The sequence below is a fragment of the Camellia sinensis genome, chromosome 8, assembly GCF_055761805.1.
Source record: "Camellia sinensis isolate YWXY chromosome 8, ASM5576180v1, whole genome shotgun sequence".
In the NCBI taxonomy this organism is placed as follows: Eukaryota; Viridiplantae; Streptophyta; class Magnoliopsida; order Ericales; family Theaceae; genus Camellia; species Camellia sinensis.
This window is the reverse complement of record NC_138968.1, coordinates 85,008,695-85,029,234: the sequence shown is the minus strand read 5'-3', so window position 1 is coordinate 85,029,234 and position 20,540 is coordinate 85,008,695. Positions and strand designations below refer to the sequence as shown.

General features: G+C 33.5%; 1 protein-coding gene across 1 annotated transcript; it reads left to right on the top strand.

The window, feature by feature from the left end:
- The first annotated feature begins 427 nt into the window (after positions 1-427).
- LOC145796620 (uncharacterized) lies at positions 428-3,761 on the top strand. The gene is made up of 5 exons (XM_082881814.1): positions 428-1,186; positions 1,274-1,345; positions 1,606-1,785; positions 1,881-1,920; positions 3,627-3,761. Exons 1-5 carry the CDS (start codon positions 1,056-1,058, stop codon positions 3,657-3,659), a joined length of 456 nt encoding a protein of 151 aa, XP_082737940.1. The 5' UTR covers positions 428-1,055; the 3' UTR covers positions 3,660-3,761.
- Positions 3,762-20,540: the final 16,779 nt, after the last annotated feature.

The window sequence follows — 20,540 nt, the reverse complement described above, 5'->3', positions numbered from 1 at the left end:
ATATATTGAATTTTAGTATTTTTGGTATATAGGGATTTTTTAAAAGTTTTTTTTGACGAAAAGTTCTAGCTACAGGAAGTTTTAGTCATATATGCGTTATTTGGCGACAAATAACCAATTTAGTCGCTAAATTGGTCTAAAACTTTGCGGGGGAAATTACTTTTAATATTCGCGCCCTCTTCCATTCTCGTTTTGAACAAACACAAAAGTCCTCTCTCTCACACATCACCACCAAACCTCACTCCACCTCATCTCAGCACAGTCCCTCACCACAGTCGCTCACCGTACGTCGCACATCGCCACCGCCGCAGCCGCAAATCACCACCGCCATCGCCGCAGATCACAGGTTCTCTCTCCCTCTCTGTCTCACGCTATCAGTCTATTAGTCCTTCATAAGCAAGCAGGTTCTCTCTCTCTCCCTCTCTCTCTCTCTCTCTCTGTGTTTCGAAATTACATACACACATATACACAACTTCTATTAGCAGATGTAAGATCCACAATTTACAGATCCCGAATGTCTCTGCTTCGTTCGCTGATCTGAAGGTTACTTCATTGATTCAATTGTTCTGTTGAATTTTTTTGTTTAATTGATTCAATTTTTTATTCGCATCGCTCTCATTTGTTTAATTTCTTCGTAATTTGAATAATTTTTTGTATCCGATGTGTTTATTCAATGTGAACATTCGGAAGAAAACTTTTCCAGATCTGGGTTCGATTCGTAATTTATTACTGTATGTGTTCCATGTTTTGAATTTCGATTCTTGTTCGAGATTTGTATTTCGGTGCAGATCGATACATTTTTCCCAATTGACTCCCTGAGCAATAATGACTACAGGTTTCTTAGTTTTGCAGAATTTTATTGCGTGTAATAACTTCTCCATGTCGGGTTCTTAATTTTTACAAATCAACACTCGTTTGAAATTAATTTGCACAAACACCATGTTAGTTTTTCTCATCTATACTGCTTTTCATCTGCTCTTGTTTCATTCTCGTCTACTCGGCTTAACTTGTTTCATATCATTCTCTTTTTACCTTCTAAAATATTAGTTGATGCTATGGTGAATATCTCATTGACGTATCGGGTGAAGAAAAATTGGCAAGGAGATCCGTGCAAGCCAATGAATTCTTCATGGAATAATGTAAATTATAGCTACAATGGTAACAATTCACCAAAAATTACGTCATTGTGAGTATCCTACCATCTTTATGCCTATATATCAACACTGACCATAACCATTTAATCTCTAAATGGAGTTACATTTCTTTCATTCAGGAACCTTTCCTCTAGTGATTTGACTGGGGAAATAGCTCCTGCTCTATTTGGTCTCAAATCATTGAAGTATTTGTAAGTATTTTCTTCTTCACCAATGCAACTCTAACTATCTAAGCATTTTAAAATTACATGTTCCAGTTTTGGCAACAACAGAAGGAAAACTTATGGCATTCCCTAAAAGAAAAAATAAATTAACTTCTACTTTATTTCTCATTTCTCTTTCATTTTCTTTGCCCTCTACAAAAACATCCCAATAAGAACAAAAAGATTTATATGGGAAGGATTCCCTCTCATGATACTGGTAGCCAGCAGTATAGCTTGTTTGTTTGCAGGGATTTATCATACAAGACCTCAAACAAGTCATTCTTGGAAACAAATGCTAATGGGGGCGATGAGGCCGGAACAGAGGAAGAGCAAGCAGCATTCATGAAGGAGCTGGAAACTTTCCACAAAGAGAGGTGCTTGGAATTCAAACCCCCAAGATTTTATGGAGAGCCATTAAATTGCCTCAAGTGAGTTATGAGTGACCCTAATTGTCAAATTTGCTTGCTTTAATTTTTTGGGTGCTTCCTGATTTGCACTAATGTTTCTTGTATATGTGAGTTAGGTTATGGAGAGCAGTCATCAGACTTGGTGGCTATGAACAGGTTTCCCAGAAATTTTAGTTTGACGAACTTATTTCCATTTTATCATGTGCATTATCTTTTACTATGGTCTGGTCTATCCCTTGTAGTTTATCTACTAGTTACATACATTAACCCTGATGCTGAATGGAATCTTAGAATATTATAACTACTGGCTCCATTTCATAAATTTATTGGGAAAAATTCCAAGTACTTGGATTTGTGCACTTATTTTTGATGGGGGGAATAAACTATTATTTTATTGACACCTTTTGCCTATAGTATCAAGTTTGATGAAGTCAATAATATTAACAACTTTCATTTTATCATTTGCATTATCTTTTACCATGGCGTGGAATGAGAGTAGTTTTTGTTTTATTACATCAATTAATTGGTCCATGGACATGAGCAGTATAATTTTGTCATCTAAGCTTCTCCACTATCAAAAATTTATTTGTAAATGATATGGAGCATGATTTGTTGTCATCTGGCCTGCTTTGGTATCGCACACTTGTTGAGATATTTCTCTCAATATCAAATCTGTGACAATCTAAATTGAACTGATGGTAAAAACAATAGTAACCAATGTTTTATTGGTCAATACTTCAAGTAAGGATATTGTGGTGCATGGTAAACTAGGAAATCTGCTAATATGCAGTAGCGAGATGGTGCATTTAACACTAAAATTTGCTTCATCAATTTTTGTAAGTCAATGGATAAGTGTGCTTTTGTGACCTAATTTGATGGCAAAATCTTTTTAGGTTGACATTTTTATAGGACCTGCAGATGTGCATGTGATAGCATATTTTTAATGGAAAAAAATTGTATGATAGAACAAATCCACATATACATGGCATAAATATGATTGTCCAACCAACTTTCCTTTTGTTCTGTGCTCAGGGTCAAATATTTTGGATTCTATTGTTAATTCAATACTAACTTTGCTTTTTATTTATTTATTTATTTATTATTAATTTTTAATACACTCTTCCCCACTGCATGCACACACAACATATAAAAAAGGACAAAAGTCAGCAATCCTAATTGTTGAGAAGGAACTAAAAGGACAGAGTAACATGTTAGGGCTTGTTTTTTGTTGGTAAATATGCAATATATTGTTTGAGAAGGAACTAAAAGGACAGAGTAACGTAAAAGGACAGAGTAACGAATCATCACAGTTAATTAGGTGGTAGTAAACATATATTGTTGACAAGAAACACATTGAAAACATAATGAGAAACAAGATCTTGAAAACTATATATGTTTCTCATTATGTTTTCAATGTGTTTCTGAATTTGAAGGCAATCACCTAATTAACTGTGATGATTCAAATTTGTTCATTTTAGCTTTAGCTTTCTTTTTATTCCCGCTTCTTTTTTCCTACTTTTATTAGGTGTTATATCTTTGTTGGAGGTTATAATAGTAAAGTGATGATATTGTTTTAAGTTGTGTGTAATGTTGGTTATCTCACCAAACAAATCAATGTTCAGTGTCCACAGCATTAAGGGAACAATATGGTGAAGGGTCATGTTGTGCATTTATTTTATATATAGGATCTGAATTGCCTCTAGTTTAGATTTGAATTGGAGGATATTAATTGTGGTATAGTCATCATCAAATGTTTGTAATGTAATCATATAAATTTTTTGCCATATGGTTAATTGTTTTTTATGAGAATACTTCATTTTGGATATGTTTCTAGATTCTAACTTTTCTTATTTTATTTGTAGGTGACTTCCAAAAACGATCAAGCACAAGGCTGATGCTTCAAAACCATATATATTCCTTCCTGTTGTAGAATTTTTTTTGGATTCCTTCATTGATTTTCCTTTTAATTTTTGTTCAATTACTTACTGGTTTTCAATGGATAGATGTTTAAAACTTGTCTCAATTAATGTTTTGAAAGGAATGATTGTAAAGTTTGGGATTGAGCAGGAAAATATGATGAATTTTAATGTTATATTTAGGTTGGGTTGAATGAATTTTGTTCAATATTGGATTGAATGTTTATAAACAAAAATTGATTGTTCAAAAAAAAAAAATGGATTGAATGTTGGACTGTGTCGAATGTTAATGAATTATGTATTGTGTCGAATGTTAATGATTCAGTTGATTTGTATGATGCTTTAAAATTATAGGTTTATTATGGATTGAATGAATTATTAGGAATTACAGGTGTATTGTTTTCTTGCTTTTGGCGACCAATTTATTAGTTGCGACAAATAAATAATTTTTTTTCGCAAAAAATGACAATTGCCGACCAAGAGTTTTGGTCGCAAAAAATACATCTATTGCTGACCAAAACAACACTTGGTCGTGGAATCTCACTTTTGCCGACCAAAAGTTTTGGTCGCGAAAAGTAACAAATAGCGACCAAATTTTTTGGTCGTAGAAACTATTATTTAGCGACGAAGAAGTTTTGGTCGTGGAATGTAATTTTTGCTGACCAATTTTGTTGGTCGTTGAAAGTAATTTTTGCCGACCAAATTAGCGACTAACATGTATGGTCGTTGAATGTAATTTTTGCCGACCAAAGTCTTTTCGCGACTAAATAGGTTAGTCGCAATAATTATATGTTTAGCGACCAACAATTTAGTCGCCAAATAGAACGTTTTGCCAACTAAAAATCTTTTTAGTCGCTAATTACTTTCCGCGACCCTCAATTGCCGACCAAATTGGCGACCAAAAAAATTGGTCGGGAATATGTTTTGCCGACCAAAAATGGACTTTTAGCGACCAATTTTTTGGTCGGCAAATGTGTTAATTCTTGTAGTGTGGAGTTTGCATTGGGTCTCCCCTAGCTTAGTGGTCACGCTAATACATTGGAGGTTGGGTTGGAAATTTAAAAGAAAAAAAAAAAAGGAAAAGCAAATTTGGAGATCAATCCTGATTGCTGGTTTATGGTCCCTCTGGAAATGCAGGAATGATTATTTGTTCAATGGGTTGCAACCTACCTATGAAGATCTCTGTGAACTTATTAAAGTTAGAGTGGCCCTTTGGTTGAAAACTCACTCATTTGGGCAAGGGTACATAGTGAATGAGTTTGTGTTTCATATACATCAAGTTAGAAGCAGTATTTAGTGTGTCCAGTAGGTTTTTGTACACTAGGTTTTGCACTGTTGTTAGTTTTGCTCTGCTCCTAGCCCTGTTTTTTTTTAGTAGATTGTTGCTGCTTTGATTTAGGTTCTATAAGTCTCAGTTTTTGCTTTGCTACTGGCCCTATTTTTGTGGGGTTGCTGTTACTTTAGTTCAGGTTCTGCATGGGAAGCAACTGGCTGCAAGTCTTGGTTCAGGTTCTATTCTGTTGGACTACTATGCTCAGTTGTGGATTGTTATGCTGATATGTTTGGGCTGACATACTATGCTAATGTTGTAGTTGTTGCGGATCTTGGGCACACCAGGGGACACTCACAAGCAAAAACACAAGACTTTTAACGTGGTTCGGCAAACCGGCCTACGTCCACGGGAGCGATGTTGTTATATATCAACAAATGGAGGAGATTACACACTCTCAACTCACTGTCTCTCTATATAACACGCTCTCTCACACTCTCTGATACACAAACAGAATATAGCTCTCACTAGCTCTCTCTGTTTTGTGCCTCTCTCTCAGCAGTGTGTTTCTCTCTATGTTTGCCGTGTTTTCAACTCACCATCACCATTCCATTTTATACACCAAAACAGAAGGTGGAGGAGGCCTCATGGGTGTGTTGGCTGCCAGCCCAATATTCTCCTTTATTGCTGGCGCATGGCAAGCCTCATGGCTGCCAACTCAAGCCTCATGGCTTACCAACTCATGCCAACCTCTTTTGCCTTCCTTTTACCATGTGGCCAACTTGGGTTGATCTCCTACAAATCACCCCCTCAACCCATATGAGGTGATCCATAATAGCACCCCCTGCCTGGAGTGCCCGGCACCCCCTCACTGGGGTGCCATGCAAAGCTTACTTTGCAACTCTTTGAGATGGCATCTCTTCCTTCCATCCAGTCTTGGAGAGATCCCAATATGTCTCTAATTCAGGAGCAAAAGAAACTTTCTTCCCTGGGACATGCTTTGCTGTCTTGGTCTCTTTGCTCTGAGCTGTCTTTAAAATTGGCCGCAATGGCTCCGTCTTGTGCACCTCCGAACTGCCTCCATGCGTTCTTGTACACTTTGGTTGCCATGTCTGCTGGGCCCTATGTCTTTTCTGTGCATATCTTGTACGTCTTGCCCGGTAAGTGACAGTAGCTCCGTCTGTCACAACCTTCTCCACAAGCCTGTACAGATTCCCCTCCAGTCGTCCATGTAGCATCACCGTATCTCCATGGATGACTTTGAGATTTCCTTTGCTAGATGTGAAGCTATAACCCTTCATGTCTAGCATACTTAAGGAAATTAGATTCTTCTTCAGTCTTGGCACGTGTCGGACTCCATCCAACGTGAAAATTTTTCCATCTTCCATTCTCAGTCGTACTGTTCCCATGCCAACAATCTTACTCACAGTGTTGTTAGCCACTCGAACAATACCTCCATCCTTGGCTTGGTAGGTAGAAAAAAGTTTCTTATCCATGCATATATGATATGTGCTTCCGGAATCTAAGATCCAGTCAGGTTTCGTCATACTCGACGAAACTGTAAATGCATACTCATCCTTAGCATTTACTGCAGCAGCAACATTTGATGAGCTCGCCTGTTCCTTGTGTGCCTTGTCCTCCTTGAGCTTTGCACAGTCTTTTATGAGGTGATCCTCCTGATCACAGTAATAACACTTTCTCCTGAAGCCTGACCTTGATTGCGAACGTCCTCTTGATTTGGATCTACCCCGTCTATTATTGGACCTACCTCTGCCTTGCTCATTTTCTGAGGCAACCATGGCATTTTCTTCTGGGTGTTTGCTACTGCTACCTTCCTGTTTCTTCATCGACTCATGAGAAATGAGCGTAGCAATCACCTCATCCAGTCCAAGAGCATCCTTCCCGTACAATAGAGTTGTCCTGAGATGCTCATATGATGCAGGTAGAGAGACCAGCAAGATCATAGCCCGATCTTCCTCCTGGGTCTTGTCTCCAATGGTGTCCAATTCCATTGTGATCCTATTGAACTCGTCCAGATGTTCTGTGAGGTTCGCACCTTCTGGCATTCTAAGTGTATATAGCTGCCTCTTCAGAGATAACCGGTTTGTCAAAGACTTTGACTTGTACCTCATCTCTAACTTTGCCCATAGCTCCGCCGGATCTACTTCACTGATGACTTCCCGGAGTGTGTTGTTCCCGAGATACAACTGAATTGTACTGTTTGCCAATTCCCTCAACTCCTCCCACTTGTCATCCCTCATGTCTTCCGGTTTGTTGGACTTTTTGAGAAGAGCTTTCACCAGACCTTCTCGTGTTAAAATGTTTTTCACCCTTTGCTGCCACAGGGTAAAGTCATTATTGCCATTAAAAGGCTCAATCATGAAACTTGCGCCTTTTCCTGCCATTGTAAATTTCTTCCCTTTTTAAAGAAATTCCGATTTAAGAATCTGACCGTACGGATGGGTCCGGAATATTCCAAATAGTTGGAATGCACTATTGGATCGCCAAAAACGGACTCCGAATGGCCTAGATCTAGCCAAAAGAGTTTGAATGCCTCCGATTCAAAAACTAACCGTACGGATGTGTCCGGAATACTCCAAATAGTTGGAAATCACTATTGGATCGCCAAAAACGGACTCCGAATGGCCTAGATCTAGCCAAAACAGTTTCAACGGTTCAGATCTGCTGAATCTGGTGCGCCTGAGAAGCACCAGATAATTCCTCCCGACGACGGCTGGTCAACGGCTCAGTCAACGGCGCAGGCGGCGCGGTCAACGGCGGCTTGACGGCTGGTCAACGCGGCTTGGTCAGCGGCTCAGGCTGACTGGGCTGACACCTGTCTGACACGTGGCTGACACGTGGCTGACGTGTCGGCTGACGTGGTACGCGCGTGTATTACACGCGCCTTCCCCCACTCGTCTTCTTCCTCCGTCAGCGCGTGGGGCGCGTGGAAGAGAGTGGGACCACGCGCCGGGTACCTGAACGGCGCGTGCGGGCGCGTTCCGAGACTATGACTCACGCGCCAAATTCCAGGAGCGCGTGAGGGCGCGTCGAAGCTCTTCTGGGCTCTGTTTTTGCTGTTCTGGACTCCTCTCGGGGAGTTCTTCCTCCTGGTATGGTCAAAAGTAGATTTCGACCACTTCGAAATCTGGACACTTTCGGAAAAAAACTCGATTTTTCTCCACCCGGGCTCTGATACCAATTGTTGCGGATCTTGGGCACACCAGGGGACACTCACAAGAAAAAACACAAGACTTTTAACGTGGTTCGGCAAACCGGCCTACGTCCACGGGAGCGATGTTGTTATATATCAACAAATGGAGGAGATTACACACTCTCAACTCACTGTCTCTCTATATAACACACTCTCTCACACTCTCTGATACACAAACAGAATATAGCTCTCACTAGCTCTCTCTGTTTTGTGCCTCTCTCTCAGCAGTGTGTTTCTCTCTATGTTTGCCGTGTTTTCAACTCACCATCACCATTCCATTTTATACACCAAAACAGAAGGTGGAGGAGGCCTCATGGGTGTGTTGGCTGCCAGCCCAATATTCTCCTTTATTGCTGGCGCATGGCAAGCCTCATGGCTGCCAACTCAAGCCTCATGGCTTGCCAACTCATGCCAACCTCTTTTGCCTTCCTTTTACCATGTGGCCAACTTGGGTTGATCTCCTACAGTAGTGGTGGTTCTTCTATTTCTTTGGTTGGTTGCTCACCAACTTTGGAGGTACTAGCAAATGATAGGATGGATTTTTTTGTGCCAACATAATTGGGATGATTTAGCTCATTGTAATACTTTTGCACTTGTCTCTCTTTATTGATGTATTTTGTTTTGTACCTTGTACTTTGCTCTTTCATCAATAAAGTTTCTTTTTTGGCGATTAAAAAAAAAAACTAATACCAATATAAATCATAATCAAATTATAACTAATACAGTAATAACTAAAACATACAAAAAATATTTTAAAATGGACTGTGTATTATAAAATTTCAAACTTTTAGATACTTGTTTTATTGTTTAAAATAACAAAAAAGCATGGACGTGATTAGTCCAAAAATTAAGACACTATCGGAACACTAAATAATTTGAGTGTTATTTTCACTTTATACAGGTGACTTGGTTGGACCGTTTATTTTGAGTATAGGTTTTATTTTTAGTTTTTTATTCTTTGATTTTATAGTTGACCTATTAATTATTTATTTTTATTCTCGTCTCTCGCTCTCACTTTCAGAGTGAGCGAAGCATCAGAGTTTCTTCGTCAGGTTTTGTTTTCTTCTTTATATTAAACGAAAAATATTCAAATTTCTGTGAAACAAATTTCATAAATCTACTATTACTTATTTGTGTTGTCATTCCAAATCAATTACAGTTACTATTTCCTCCAAAATTTAAAGTAGGGTAATGTACTTTATTCTTATTTATTTTTCTTTTCATTTTCCTAATCTAACCAAATTCTTTTTCTCCCCTAAAATTTAAGGTAGGGTAATGTGCTTTATAAGTTATGAATATTTATAAATTATATAGGCTCTTCTTTTCAAGATTTTTTTTTTCCGAGTAATTTAATACGTGTCTCCTGAGATTTCTTTAACTTAGACTGCGTTTTCAAGATTCAATTTTCCCTCTCTACCTCTTGTTTTTTCTTTTTTATTTTGGTCCCTCTTCTATTCTTCTTCTTCTTCTTTTTATGTCTCGAATTTTTTTTTCTTTTTCTTTTTTTTTTCAATCCCCTTTTCAACTCAATCTCCATTTTCAATTTCTTCTTTCTCTTCTCCATTTTTATTTCAAAACCTTTTTCTACTTCCAATTTTTCCCTTCTTATTTCTCTATTTCAATTTTTTTTTTTGGGGGGTACTTGCAATTAATAGAAGTCGCACTTGTCATCAAAGAGATCATATTATCATTGAACATCATTTTTATTTTACATGTGATACTTAGTTACGAGAATTAAATAACTGATTTAAGAAGAATTTGATGGAGTTGTGTGTTCCTAGTTTTGTTTTGGATTCTATGAATGGGTATATATAAATTGTTCTAGGTCTTTCAAAATTAAAAATATTTGTAACCTTGCAAATTAATTTTATTCAAATGACTTCATAAAGTAAGAAAATTTACATTTGAAATTTTAGTTACAAAACTATGGGATCGATATCCTTAAACATCTTGAGTTTTAAAATTTGTTAACAGTTTTTTAGTTGTGTTGTGCTAAATGTTTTGTGAAAATAATTAAGAAAATCAATAATTTGTCTTCTTATCGATTGATAAATTTATCTTGTTTTAACTTCACTTATTTCTATGATTGCAACAAAATGGACAGTTTTGAGTGCAAACAGAAAATTTTCTAGTTTCATATAGGCTTATCCTCTAAAGTTAAATTTTAGCATCTCTCTACTTACAAGATTCGACAAGGAAAGAGAGGCATACAAGCAACTATTAATCACTAGATGTTGAAAAATTCAAGTCAAGAGAGTGCTCAACTCACCAAGCAGTCAAGTCTTATCAGGTCTTTAATCTAGTGGTTGTGTAGCACTACTTTGTTTTTTATCAACAAAGTGAAAATTTCATTAAAAATATAAAATTAAAGATACATGAAGATGTAACACATCAAAAGATATTTGGACAGTACAGAATACTCCTACTATTGCTACTCGCAAACATACAAAGTATTTGTGTAGCACTACTTTGTGATGTGAGATTGTTGGTCAATTATTATAGAAATGAGTTTGATAATTATGGTGTTTATTTCTCTTCCATAATCCGGGTTATATGTAATAGTTGTTTACTTCATTCCAAGTTTGGGCTTGTAGTGATTATTCGGCTTGATAATATTGACTTTCTAGTTATTATTAGGCTAGTAATCAGTTTAATATAATACTTATTATGTTGGTATGAGACAATTGTACATTGTATTGTAAAATAAAGTAGATCAATATAATTTCAAAAATTTCCATATTTACTAAAAATCTCAAAAAAGTTCATGTAATTAACCATACAATAAAATAGCCTTTCCCTTGTAAAAATAAGTTTCACAAACCATTTCTATTTGAAATTTTTTAACTTGCAGGCAATTACGTGCAAGCCATATTCAAATCCTCTATGATACCTTCCCAAGTATGAGTTGCAAGAGTTAATAGTATAGGGTCATCTAGAACCCTCCTACACTTTATTTATATTTTTTTATTTTTTGGGTAAAAATGAGGGGTTTGTTGATATAATCAAACAAGAACAACCGATGTACAAGATTGATAGCATCAAAGAAAAGGGTTGAGATGAAAAGTGTATTATGGTTAGAAAAAACATATCTCAATTAGGTTAGCATGTGTGAACTAGCTAAATATATCTCTAAGCTTTATATTATCACTATACTGTCGAAAAGTGAGAATTTTGATTGAAAAGAAATTATTAAGATAAATTAAACTTAATATTGTCAATATACTATTAAAAAGTGAGAATTTTGATTGAAAGAAAAATATTAAGATAAATTGTTGAGTTGTGTCTATTTGAGACAAAAGACTAAGTTTAATTTGATTTGGTAAAAAAATTAATAAGAACCATCCATCATTTAGATCTATAAATTCTCTAGTGAGAATTAAAAAATAAAAATAAAAATAAAAAGAGCCAATAAAACACACATAATAAAAGGAAACACTTTATTAAATTTACTTGTTAAGCAAATTTGGAGTCAATTTATGTCCAGTGTGTTCTGTTTTACAAATGAAAATAAAAATAATTGAAAACAAAAAACAAAAACACTAGCAAACGAGATAAGAAAAGTGTGACATCTGTAATTATAAATTAGTGCTTGCTTGCAAATTTGAAATTTGACAGGCAATTTTTACAATAAAATAAAAATCAGTAGAACAAGCCAAATTCATTATTAGAATTTCATAAAACTTGGTGAAACTCTTCATGAAGGTTATTATAAGTATACTTGCTTACCAAAAAAAAAACGAAAAAGTAAGAGTAGACTTCAATGAACCCCTAATTTAACAAAATAATAATTATAATAAAAACAAAACCAAATTATTCATTCCCATCTTGACCATGTCATTATGCCCCCTGGAGTGGAGGGTCAAATTCTCAAGACAATGTAAAAACAAGGTAAAATAATGTAAAATGATGTAGGCAAAAGTCTGAAGATAATAGAAAATAAATAAATAAATAAGAAAGATGAATTCAACCTTGACTTTCAATTTGGTCATTTCAATGAAAAATAAAAAATGTAAAAACTTAAAACTATTAAAACTGCAGGTTATTTTTCTTGTTCAAGCAAGTTAATATTTTCAAAGAGTTCTCCATTATGTTTTTTATTTTGGGTAGCTTTTGGATCATGTCTGGTTTTAAATATGTGCCAATATAGTTGGGATTTTGTGAGTTGACGTGCCTTTCAATGCTCAATTTTTTTGAAAATTTTCGAGGCCATGTTTGGTTTCGTTTTCTGAAATTTTTTTATGAATTTTTTTTTAAAAAAATAAAAATTAATTTGACAAAAATAAATATCGAAAATATATTTTTTAAAAATTATTTTTTTCCTCCACAAAAATAAAAGTAAATAAAAATGATAAGTGCTTTAGATTTTTTTTATTTTTTTTCATGAATCTAATTTTTAGTTTTTTTATTAAAAAGAAATAAAAATAAAATATTGAAACAAGTTTATGAAAGTCAAACCAACCATGTCTAAATATTTCTAATATTTAAGTTATTTATTTATCAAGACATAAATTTTACTTTGCGGATCAAAAAATAAAAAACACTAATAAATTATAAGTTTTTAGTTGTGTATGTCACCGCCTATTAGCTAGCCATCTCTTTATTAACAGTGACGGTACTAATACGGTGTCATGCCCCTCATTTTTAAATAAAATGAAGTTTAAATTACACTTTTAATCCTTATTGTTTGACTCAAATTTATTTTAGTCGCTATTGTTTAAAATTAAATAATTGCACTTTAATTCTAATTTCAATTTGATCATTTTACTCAAGTTAGAGGTCAAATTTAATGTTTTTGAGATATTTATTAGTCTCTTAACATATACACGCATACTAAATTAAAGAAGATTTGAACGAAATGACCCAATAAAAACTGGATTTAAAGTGTATGGACTAACTTGTTCAAATTGTAATCATAAGAGCCAAAGTAAAATTTAAATCAAACTATAAAGATAAAAATTGTAATTTATTCTAACATCTTTTCATCTTATTTTCATGGACCGATAGTACTATATACGATAATCATGTCATATTATTGCATTTTGTATACCACCTAATATGTCGTCATTTTGTTGATGTAATGGATACTATCACTCATGTTTGTTATCAATACACATGTACATATGATAGGAAAATGCTATACGTCCCAAATTTTTTATTAAATGAATGACCAAATGTCTCACATAGGATTGGGGTTCACAAAATTATGGACTCCACACCCATATGAGACATTTGATCACTCATTTGGTAAAAAATTTGATATTCCTAACATTACCTTATATGATAATTGTTTGATACACAGTCATACAAAAGAAACTTACTTGTCATTGAAATTATTTGTCTCAAGCTCCTAATCAATTTTGTATATTGGGAAAAGAAATTGCAATAAAATTTAATTCTAAATCAATTGTAGATATGATTTTTGAAATTTCAAAGAACATCAAGTTCTATTTTAATATATGATTGAGTTAAAAAAATAAAATAATTTTTTTTTAATTCATATTTAAGACTTGATGTATTTATTTTCAAGATAAACTTAATGAAGAGTCTTAGAAAGATTAAAATCTAGTTCAACTCAAATTTGAAACTCGTACAAATCAAATTACTAAAAATCAATTTTTTTTTTCTTCTTCTTCTATTTATTATTATTATTATTATTATTATTTTATTTTTTCGCATGATCACCCTCAATGGCTCATCAAGTGGCAAAAGCGGTTTTCTCTCGATAAAAAAGCAATGTCAATGGGGTATATGTAAGCCGGGTTGGGGCAAGACGTACATTATTTAGTAAGGATATATTTGTTATTTCAAGCCAATCAAATCTGATATCATGTCTAATTTAGCTATCTCAAAATAGGCATTAAAATGACTTATAAATTCTAAATCCGCACACTTATCCCAATAGAGTTGGACTATTAATTTTTTTTTTCTTGAATAGCAATTAAATTATTTATACTCTTTTAATAAATATTTTAATTTGAAATATTAAAAAAAAATTCAATTGTCAAATAATGTTTTAATTTAAACCCTAAAAAAGTGTATATATATATATATATATATTTTCTTAACTTTTATTATTTTTCTAGTTTATTTTGTAACTAAACAATATAAAATTGAAATTAAAATTAATATTTAATAAATGGGAATGCTTGGATGAGCTGGGCTAAATCTTTTTTCAAGCCCTAAAAATATTGGATTGGGCTGGGTTGGGTTGGGCAGGCCATTGCCACCCCTACCTAAAGTGAAGTTAAAAAAACCTCACTCACATGCTCACATCATTAATTTATTTTTCAAAAAAAGAAGAAAAATGAATTTATTTTCTTTCATATTTATATTGGATCGAATAAATAAAAAGAAAATGTGTTAGAATTCTTTTTATATTGCTACTGAATCAAATAAATAAATAACACATCTATTAGAATGTTCTAGATAAAATGGCTTCTTTTTTTATTTATCTGACACAAGTGTGCTAGAAACTTTTAATATGTTTCAACATTATAACATTTCTTCTCTCCAAAATTAATTATAAAAAATAAGTGGATTAAAAATATTATCGACTTTGTAAAATTCAAATTAATAATTATTTTAAAAATAAAAACATAATTATTTTAATTAATATTTAACATACAAAAGCTTCTGTTTTGTATTTCTCTTGAGGCCTAAAAATAAATGGGCTGGCTTTATTTGTACCTCTAATAAGGATTATGTTGTATTTAGATCATGAATTTAGGTAGAAATTAAAAAAAAAAAAAACCAAATCTATACTTAAATTCATGATCCAAACATATGAAATATTATAAAACTTATTCGACTAATTATTTTTACATAACATTCTAATAGATTTGAGCCATTAATGCATTTGATGGAAGTTTTTGATCTAGAATTCGAAAAAGAATTTTTATATGAAAAGTAAAAGTATGATAAAAAAAAAACAATTTTAACTTATATTTTGTTTACCAAACAATAATTTTACAAAATTATTCAAAGCCATTTAAGTTAATAATCTAAAAATTTATCTTTTAAAGCCTAAAAATTATTTCATACCATAAATGGCATTACACCAACACAATTTATGTGTGTTCCGTCGTTGTATATGCGGAGCCACACGAATATGAAATTTCAAATGATATCAAAGACAATACCATTGATGACAATGAATAATTGATCGTGTCAAATAAAAGGAACCCATTTATTTTTACCAATATAAAATTCACACAAAAATATAAGCATGTATACCACCAGTGTTGGTGGCCTGGTGGAGAATGCAATACATTCCCCAGGACTGAGCCAGGTTCGATGCCTGGAGGATGCAATTGTTATCTCTTCGGAGACCTTGCACTATATTCCGCTCGAAACTTGTCCTTTGCTGTGGTTTGCTGTTGAGCTCCATTGGTGCCTTGGTGATAGGTTCCTTCCTTTGGGTTGGCTTAAATCTGGTAACCAGCTACCCCGGGACCAGGGCCCACGAAGGCTGTGATGACACTACAGAGTTTCCTTTTTTTTTTTGTTCAAAAAAAAGAAAAAAAAAAGAAAAGAAATATAAGCATGTATGTTGTGTTACAAGACATAACAATTATAACCCAATCTAAGTATAGGGCTACCCTGCCGACCTTGGGTTAAGGGCGAGTAAGGCTTATGCCTAGGGTCTCAAAAATTGGGCTCAATTTTTTTTTTTAAAATTCATTAGTTTTGTACTATGTTAAAAATTTTAAATGGTCCAATTCTATTTTATTAATTTATGCCAGTTTAAAGGGTCTCAAAAATTCTATTTGGCCCCTTGATAAAACACCGAATTAAAAAATATTTTTAAGTGTTAGTTTGTAACGCTCAAAAATAATATGAATAATCCAACTCATAAGAGAAATAAGTCCAATAGATTTGGTGTATTTTCATTTATCAGAGTTCGTATTACAAAAGGATATTACATGCTTCATACATTCATAAATGTTCATCATGAATTTATAGCATGTAATGTCAGTTAATAACAACAAAATAAATGTCCTACAGGCTTTTACATTTTTCCAAGACATTAACTTGGTTACAACAAAAGGAAATCATAAGCTCCATACATATAAGGCCCTCAGCTTGAATAAACACTTCAACACAAAATAACAAAACAGAACCTTCAGCTCCTAAGTCCTTCCAAACTACGTCCTTGGAGGAAGCATGTCATCGGTACCTAAAAATGGGTTCCTAAGTGGAGTAAGCCAAAACCCAGTAGAAACAGTCTATCACAATATATGAGATTTAACTACGATATGAGTGTCAAGTATATATATTCAATATTTAAAACCAAAACACATCTTCTTCACATGACCACAGGATACCAACATTCACATCTAGATCCATTCGCATTTATTCATTTCAAATTAGTTCATTTCATTTCAACTCATAGGCCAAGTTTATAATTCTCCGAATAATCCAATTGAGACTACAACTCAATGGTTTTCAATCAACACAACAAACATATGAACACTTCAATCTTGCCATTTTATGAAAATTTTGTCTACGGGATCGACACCCATATGTACATAAGATTTCGAGTCTTTTACCCTAGACACTCTGGCCAATTTAATTTTCAATGGAGTTCATCTCCTATCTCCTCCCAAAAACATGGAGTACATCCCATTTCTCCTCGCAAAACATTATACATATACAACGTATTTAAAGACACCGTCATATTCAATGATATTCAAATCACACATAATCAATGTGTCAACATACAGTCATATTCAATGACATAGTTTAATGATTAGTTTTAATTCACCTAATCCTTATGTAACTCTACAACAATCATAGTTATCCTCTACCGATAGTCCAATATAGATATTTCTAAACAGATATACAATCTTTATAACAGATAATTCATCAAATTTCCATAGGTGAGTGATTAAACAAATCCAACTACACCATTCATTCACATATCCTCCCAATTTCATATTTCTCATATCAATTCCATTATTAATACAAAGTAATTATTCCAAACATTATAGAGCAAAACTCTCAATTTTTCAAATATTGACCCAAAGGTCAAAATCATTTATTTTAACACAAAACAACCTCACATTCAAATCCCATGATTAATTATATAACACCACGTAAAAACCCCCTTTTCTAAAACATGAACCCAAACCCTAGGTTTTCTCCAAACACCCCAAATCTCACCATATATACATAACAACAAATAACTAGATTAAAGATCATAACAAAGTGTAGAATATCCCTACCTCAAGTGTAGAAGCCCAATGGAGAAGAGAAGGAACTTCAAAAATGACGAAATCAAACTTTATTAAGATAGAATGGTAGCCCTTGAGATGCTCCAACTATTTATCAAAGGAAGTAGGGTAGAGAGATCTTTAGATCTAGGTGTATTTGTACAGAGAAGTCGACTTTTAGAGAGAGAATGAGCCGATTTAGGGTTTTTGAGTGAAGAGATACAAAAATTCTGTGTAAAAATGAGCTGCTATGAACTGATATACGGGAGACTCGCTCGAGCGACCAGACACAATAAGTGACCTCGCTCGAGCGCAGAATACATACCTTAAAAAGTTTTACAGACGCACACCGTCGCTCGAGGGTAGGAAGCCTCGCTCGAACGAAGAACATTACCTTCCCAGAATCTCTACAGGTCTGCAAAAATGCTGGGAACCCACAAAGCTTGCTCGAGCGCAAGAAGCCTCATGTGAGCGAAGAAGCCAAAACCTAGGCAACCACAACTTGAACAACTAGCAACAAACCTATTCCAAACATGCCCAAGACACTCCAAAACTCCAACTCAAAGACAAATGAGGGAAAACAAGACATGGATAACAATATTAAACCACAAAACCCGAATCCAGAATATAACAAAGGTCGGGTCAAAACCGAAATCGCTATATAGTTGTTAGTCCAATTGAAAAATAATATATAAATATATTAGTTGTTTGCCCAATTCTATTTATCCTCTTCTTTTTTTTTCTTTTTTTTTAAACTCTCTTTATAGTCCAATTATGTGTTTTTTAGTAAATTTTTTTAATATTTTATGAAATTTTTTTTATTTTTTTTTATTTTGTAGATACACCTAATCTACATATACTTAAAAACTATAATATTTATATTTTTTTTAAAAAAATTTACCAAATACAAAAAATATTTTAAAAAATACGAATTACAAATTCAAAAAATTATTTTTCAAAACTCTAAACCAAACAGAGTGATTTTTTTATTTTATTTTATTTATTATTTTTTTAATGAATATCTAAGAGACCTCCAAAAAATTATTTCACCTTCAGCTCCCAAAAACTCAAGGTTAGCCTTGTATTGAAGTAATTATGTTGGTCTTGTTTGACAAGAGGGTTGGGCTAAAATAGCCCACTAAAAGACAAAATAGAATAAAATAATTAATAATAGACAAAATGTCATATCTAATTCATACTCATTGTACTTTTTCTCACATAACCATCAAATCAACTATCAAAAAAAAAAAAAAAAAAACCAACTAACTTCCCAAACAAGCTATTTTAGCCAAGTCAAAATATCCAAAAAATAATCAACTTCTCAAACAAGACCATTTAAGTATATTTTATACTTTCATATAGTTAAATATACTAAATTCGACATTAAAAATTCTGAATAACATCTTTTTAAATGAATGTTTTCAAGTTCCCAGCCTTCTCGTCTACCTTATGTTCTTTACAAGAAAGTAAAATTTAGGATAAATTACACTTACCTCCTCTCAATTTTTTGACAATTACATAAACTCCCTATGTGATTTCAATAATTATAAAAATTTCTCTTACTTTTGAAACTATTATTAAGATGGGTGCTCGGGCCAAAAGTCCAAATTTGTATTTTGTTTGGTCAAAAGTCTACAAGTTAAAATAGGTTGTCCATAAGGACAAGCTGACAAAAATACCTCCCACGACATATTGTATCACCTCTCTCCCTCATTCGTTTATTTCCAAACCCTCACACCACACACACACACACACACACACACACTCTCTCTCTCTCTCTCTCTCTCTCTCTCTCTCTCTCTCTCTCTCCATCTTCTCTTTCTCTGATCAAAACCCTAGCTATCGTTACCTCTACGTCGCCACTGCCATCGTAGCCACTTCTCCGTCGTTAGAGCCTAACAGTGTCCATACCACGTCACATAGAACTCCACTGCGTAGAACTCCACTATCACCATCACGTACCGATCACGCTCGTTTGGTTAATATCGTCGGAGAAGTCCAAATCAATTTAGCAGATCGACGATGATGGCCACTATGAATAAAGGGAAGCCAGATCTACAACTTTTAACACCCAGATTTGTGACCTTTGCCCCCAAAACCCTAATGGTTCTGAGCTCGCGCTTCATTCGTGTTGTGTACGAATATTTGGAGAGAGAGAAAGAATGTGAAGACTCTCAATTGCTTGAGTATGTATGTATTATTTGTGTGTATGTTATTGTGTATTGATGCGAGTTAAAGATATAGAGAGAGTGTAGAGAGAAACATCGATAAATCTATTTGGTTTCACAACAAGTCTCTTTCTCGATTCAAATCCCAAATAGATAATCCACTGCGTCTTTTGTTCAAATCCATCGGTTCTTCTCAATTTTCCTATATCCATCTCTCAATCTCATCACATATCCAAATGTCTGCTTCGTAGATTCATAGGTCTCTCTCTCTATATATATATATCCGATTGTCTTGTGTAAAGAGAGAAAATGATTGTCTGCGTGAAGGAGAAGAGATTAGAGATAAAGCAAAAGTCAAGCTGTTGTTATTGTTTAGATTTCTTCTCTTCTTCTTCTTCTTCTTTTTTTTTTTTGTCTTGACTTAAATCCATTTTTGTTTTTGTTGTTGTTGTTGTGGATGTTGATGAAGAAGAAACATATTGCAAATTGAACAGATAATAGGATTTCAATAGATAATTGGATAGATCTATTCAAAATTTGAACAAATAATAAAATATGTTGCGAGAGATATTTGTTGTTGTGTTGTTGCAGTGAATAATTCCAACAGATGGAAAACAAGTTTGTGAAATTTTAAACTCACAAATTTTAAACAGATAGAAAAAAAATTGAACAGGTAGACAAAAAATTTGAACAGATAGATATAAATTTGAACAGATAGTCGACAAAAAGTCAACAGATAAATTAAGGGATAAAATTGAAAATAAAATATCTTTCAAAATAAACAAAAGGGCTTTTCACCAAATTATTTCATAAAGGGTGAACTTCTTACCAATAAAAAATATCTACTGAATTTAATGCCATATACCTTTTTTAATTTTGACTTTTCAACAATTAACCCTATTAAAATTCCCCTATCGTTAATCTTCTGTTAGTTTATTTAACAAAATATGTCGATATCATGCTTATAGCGACCCCGGTCTTTTCTCTTTAGATTAT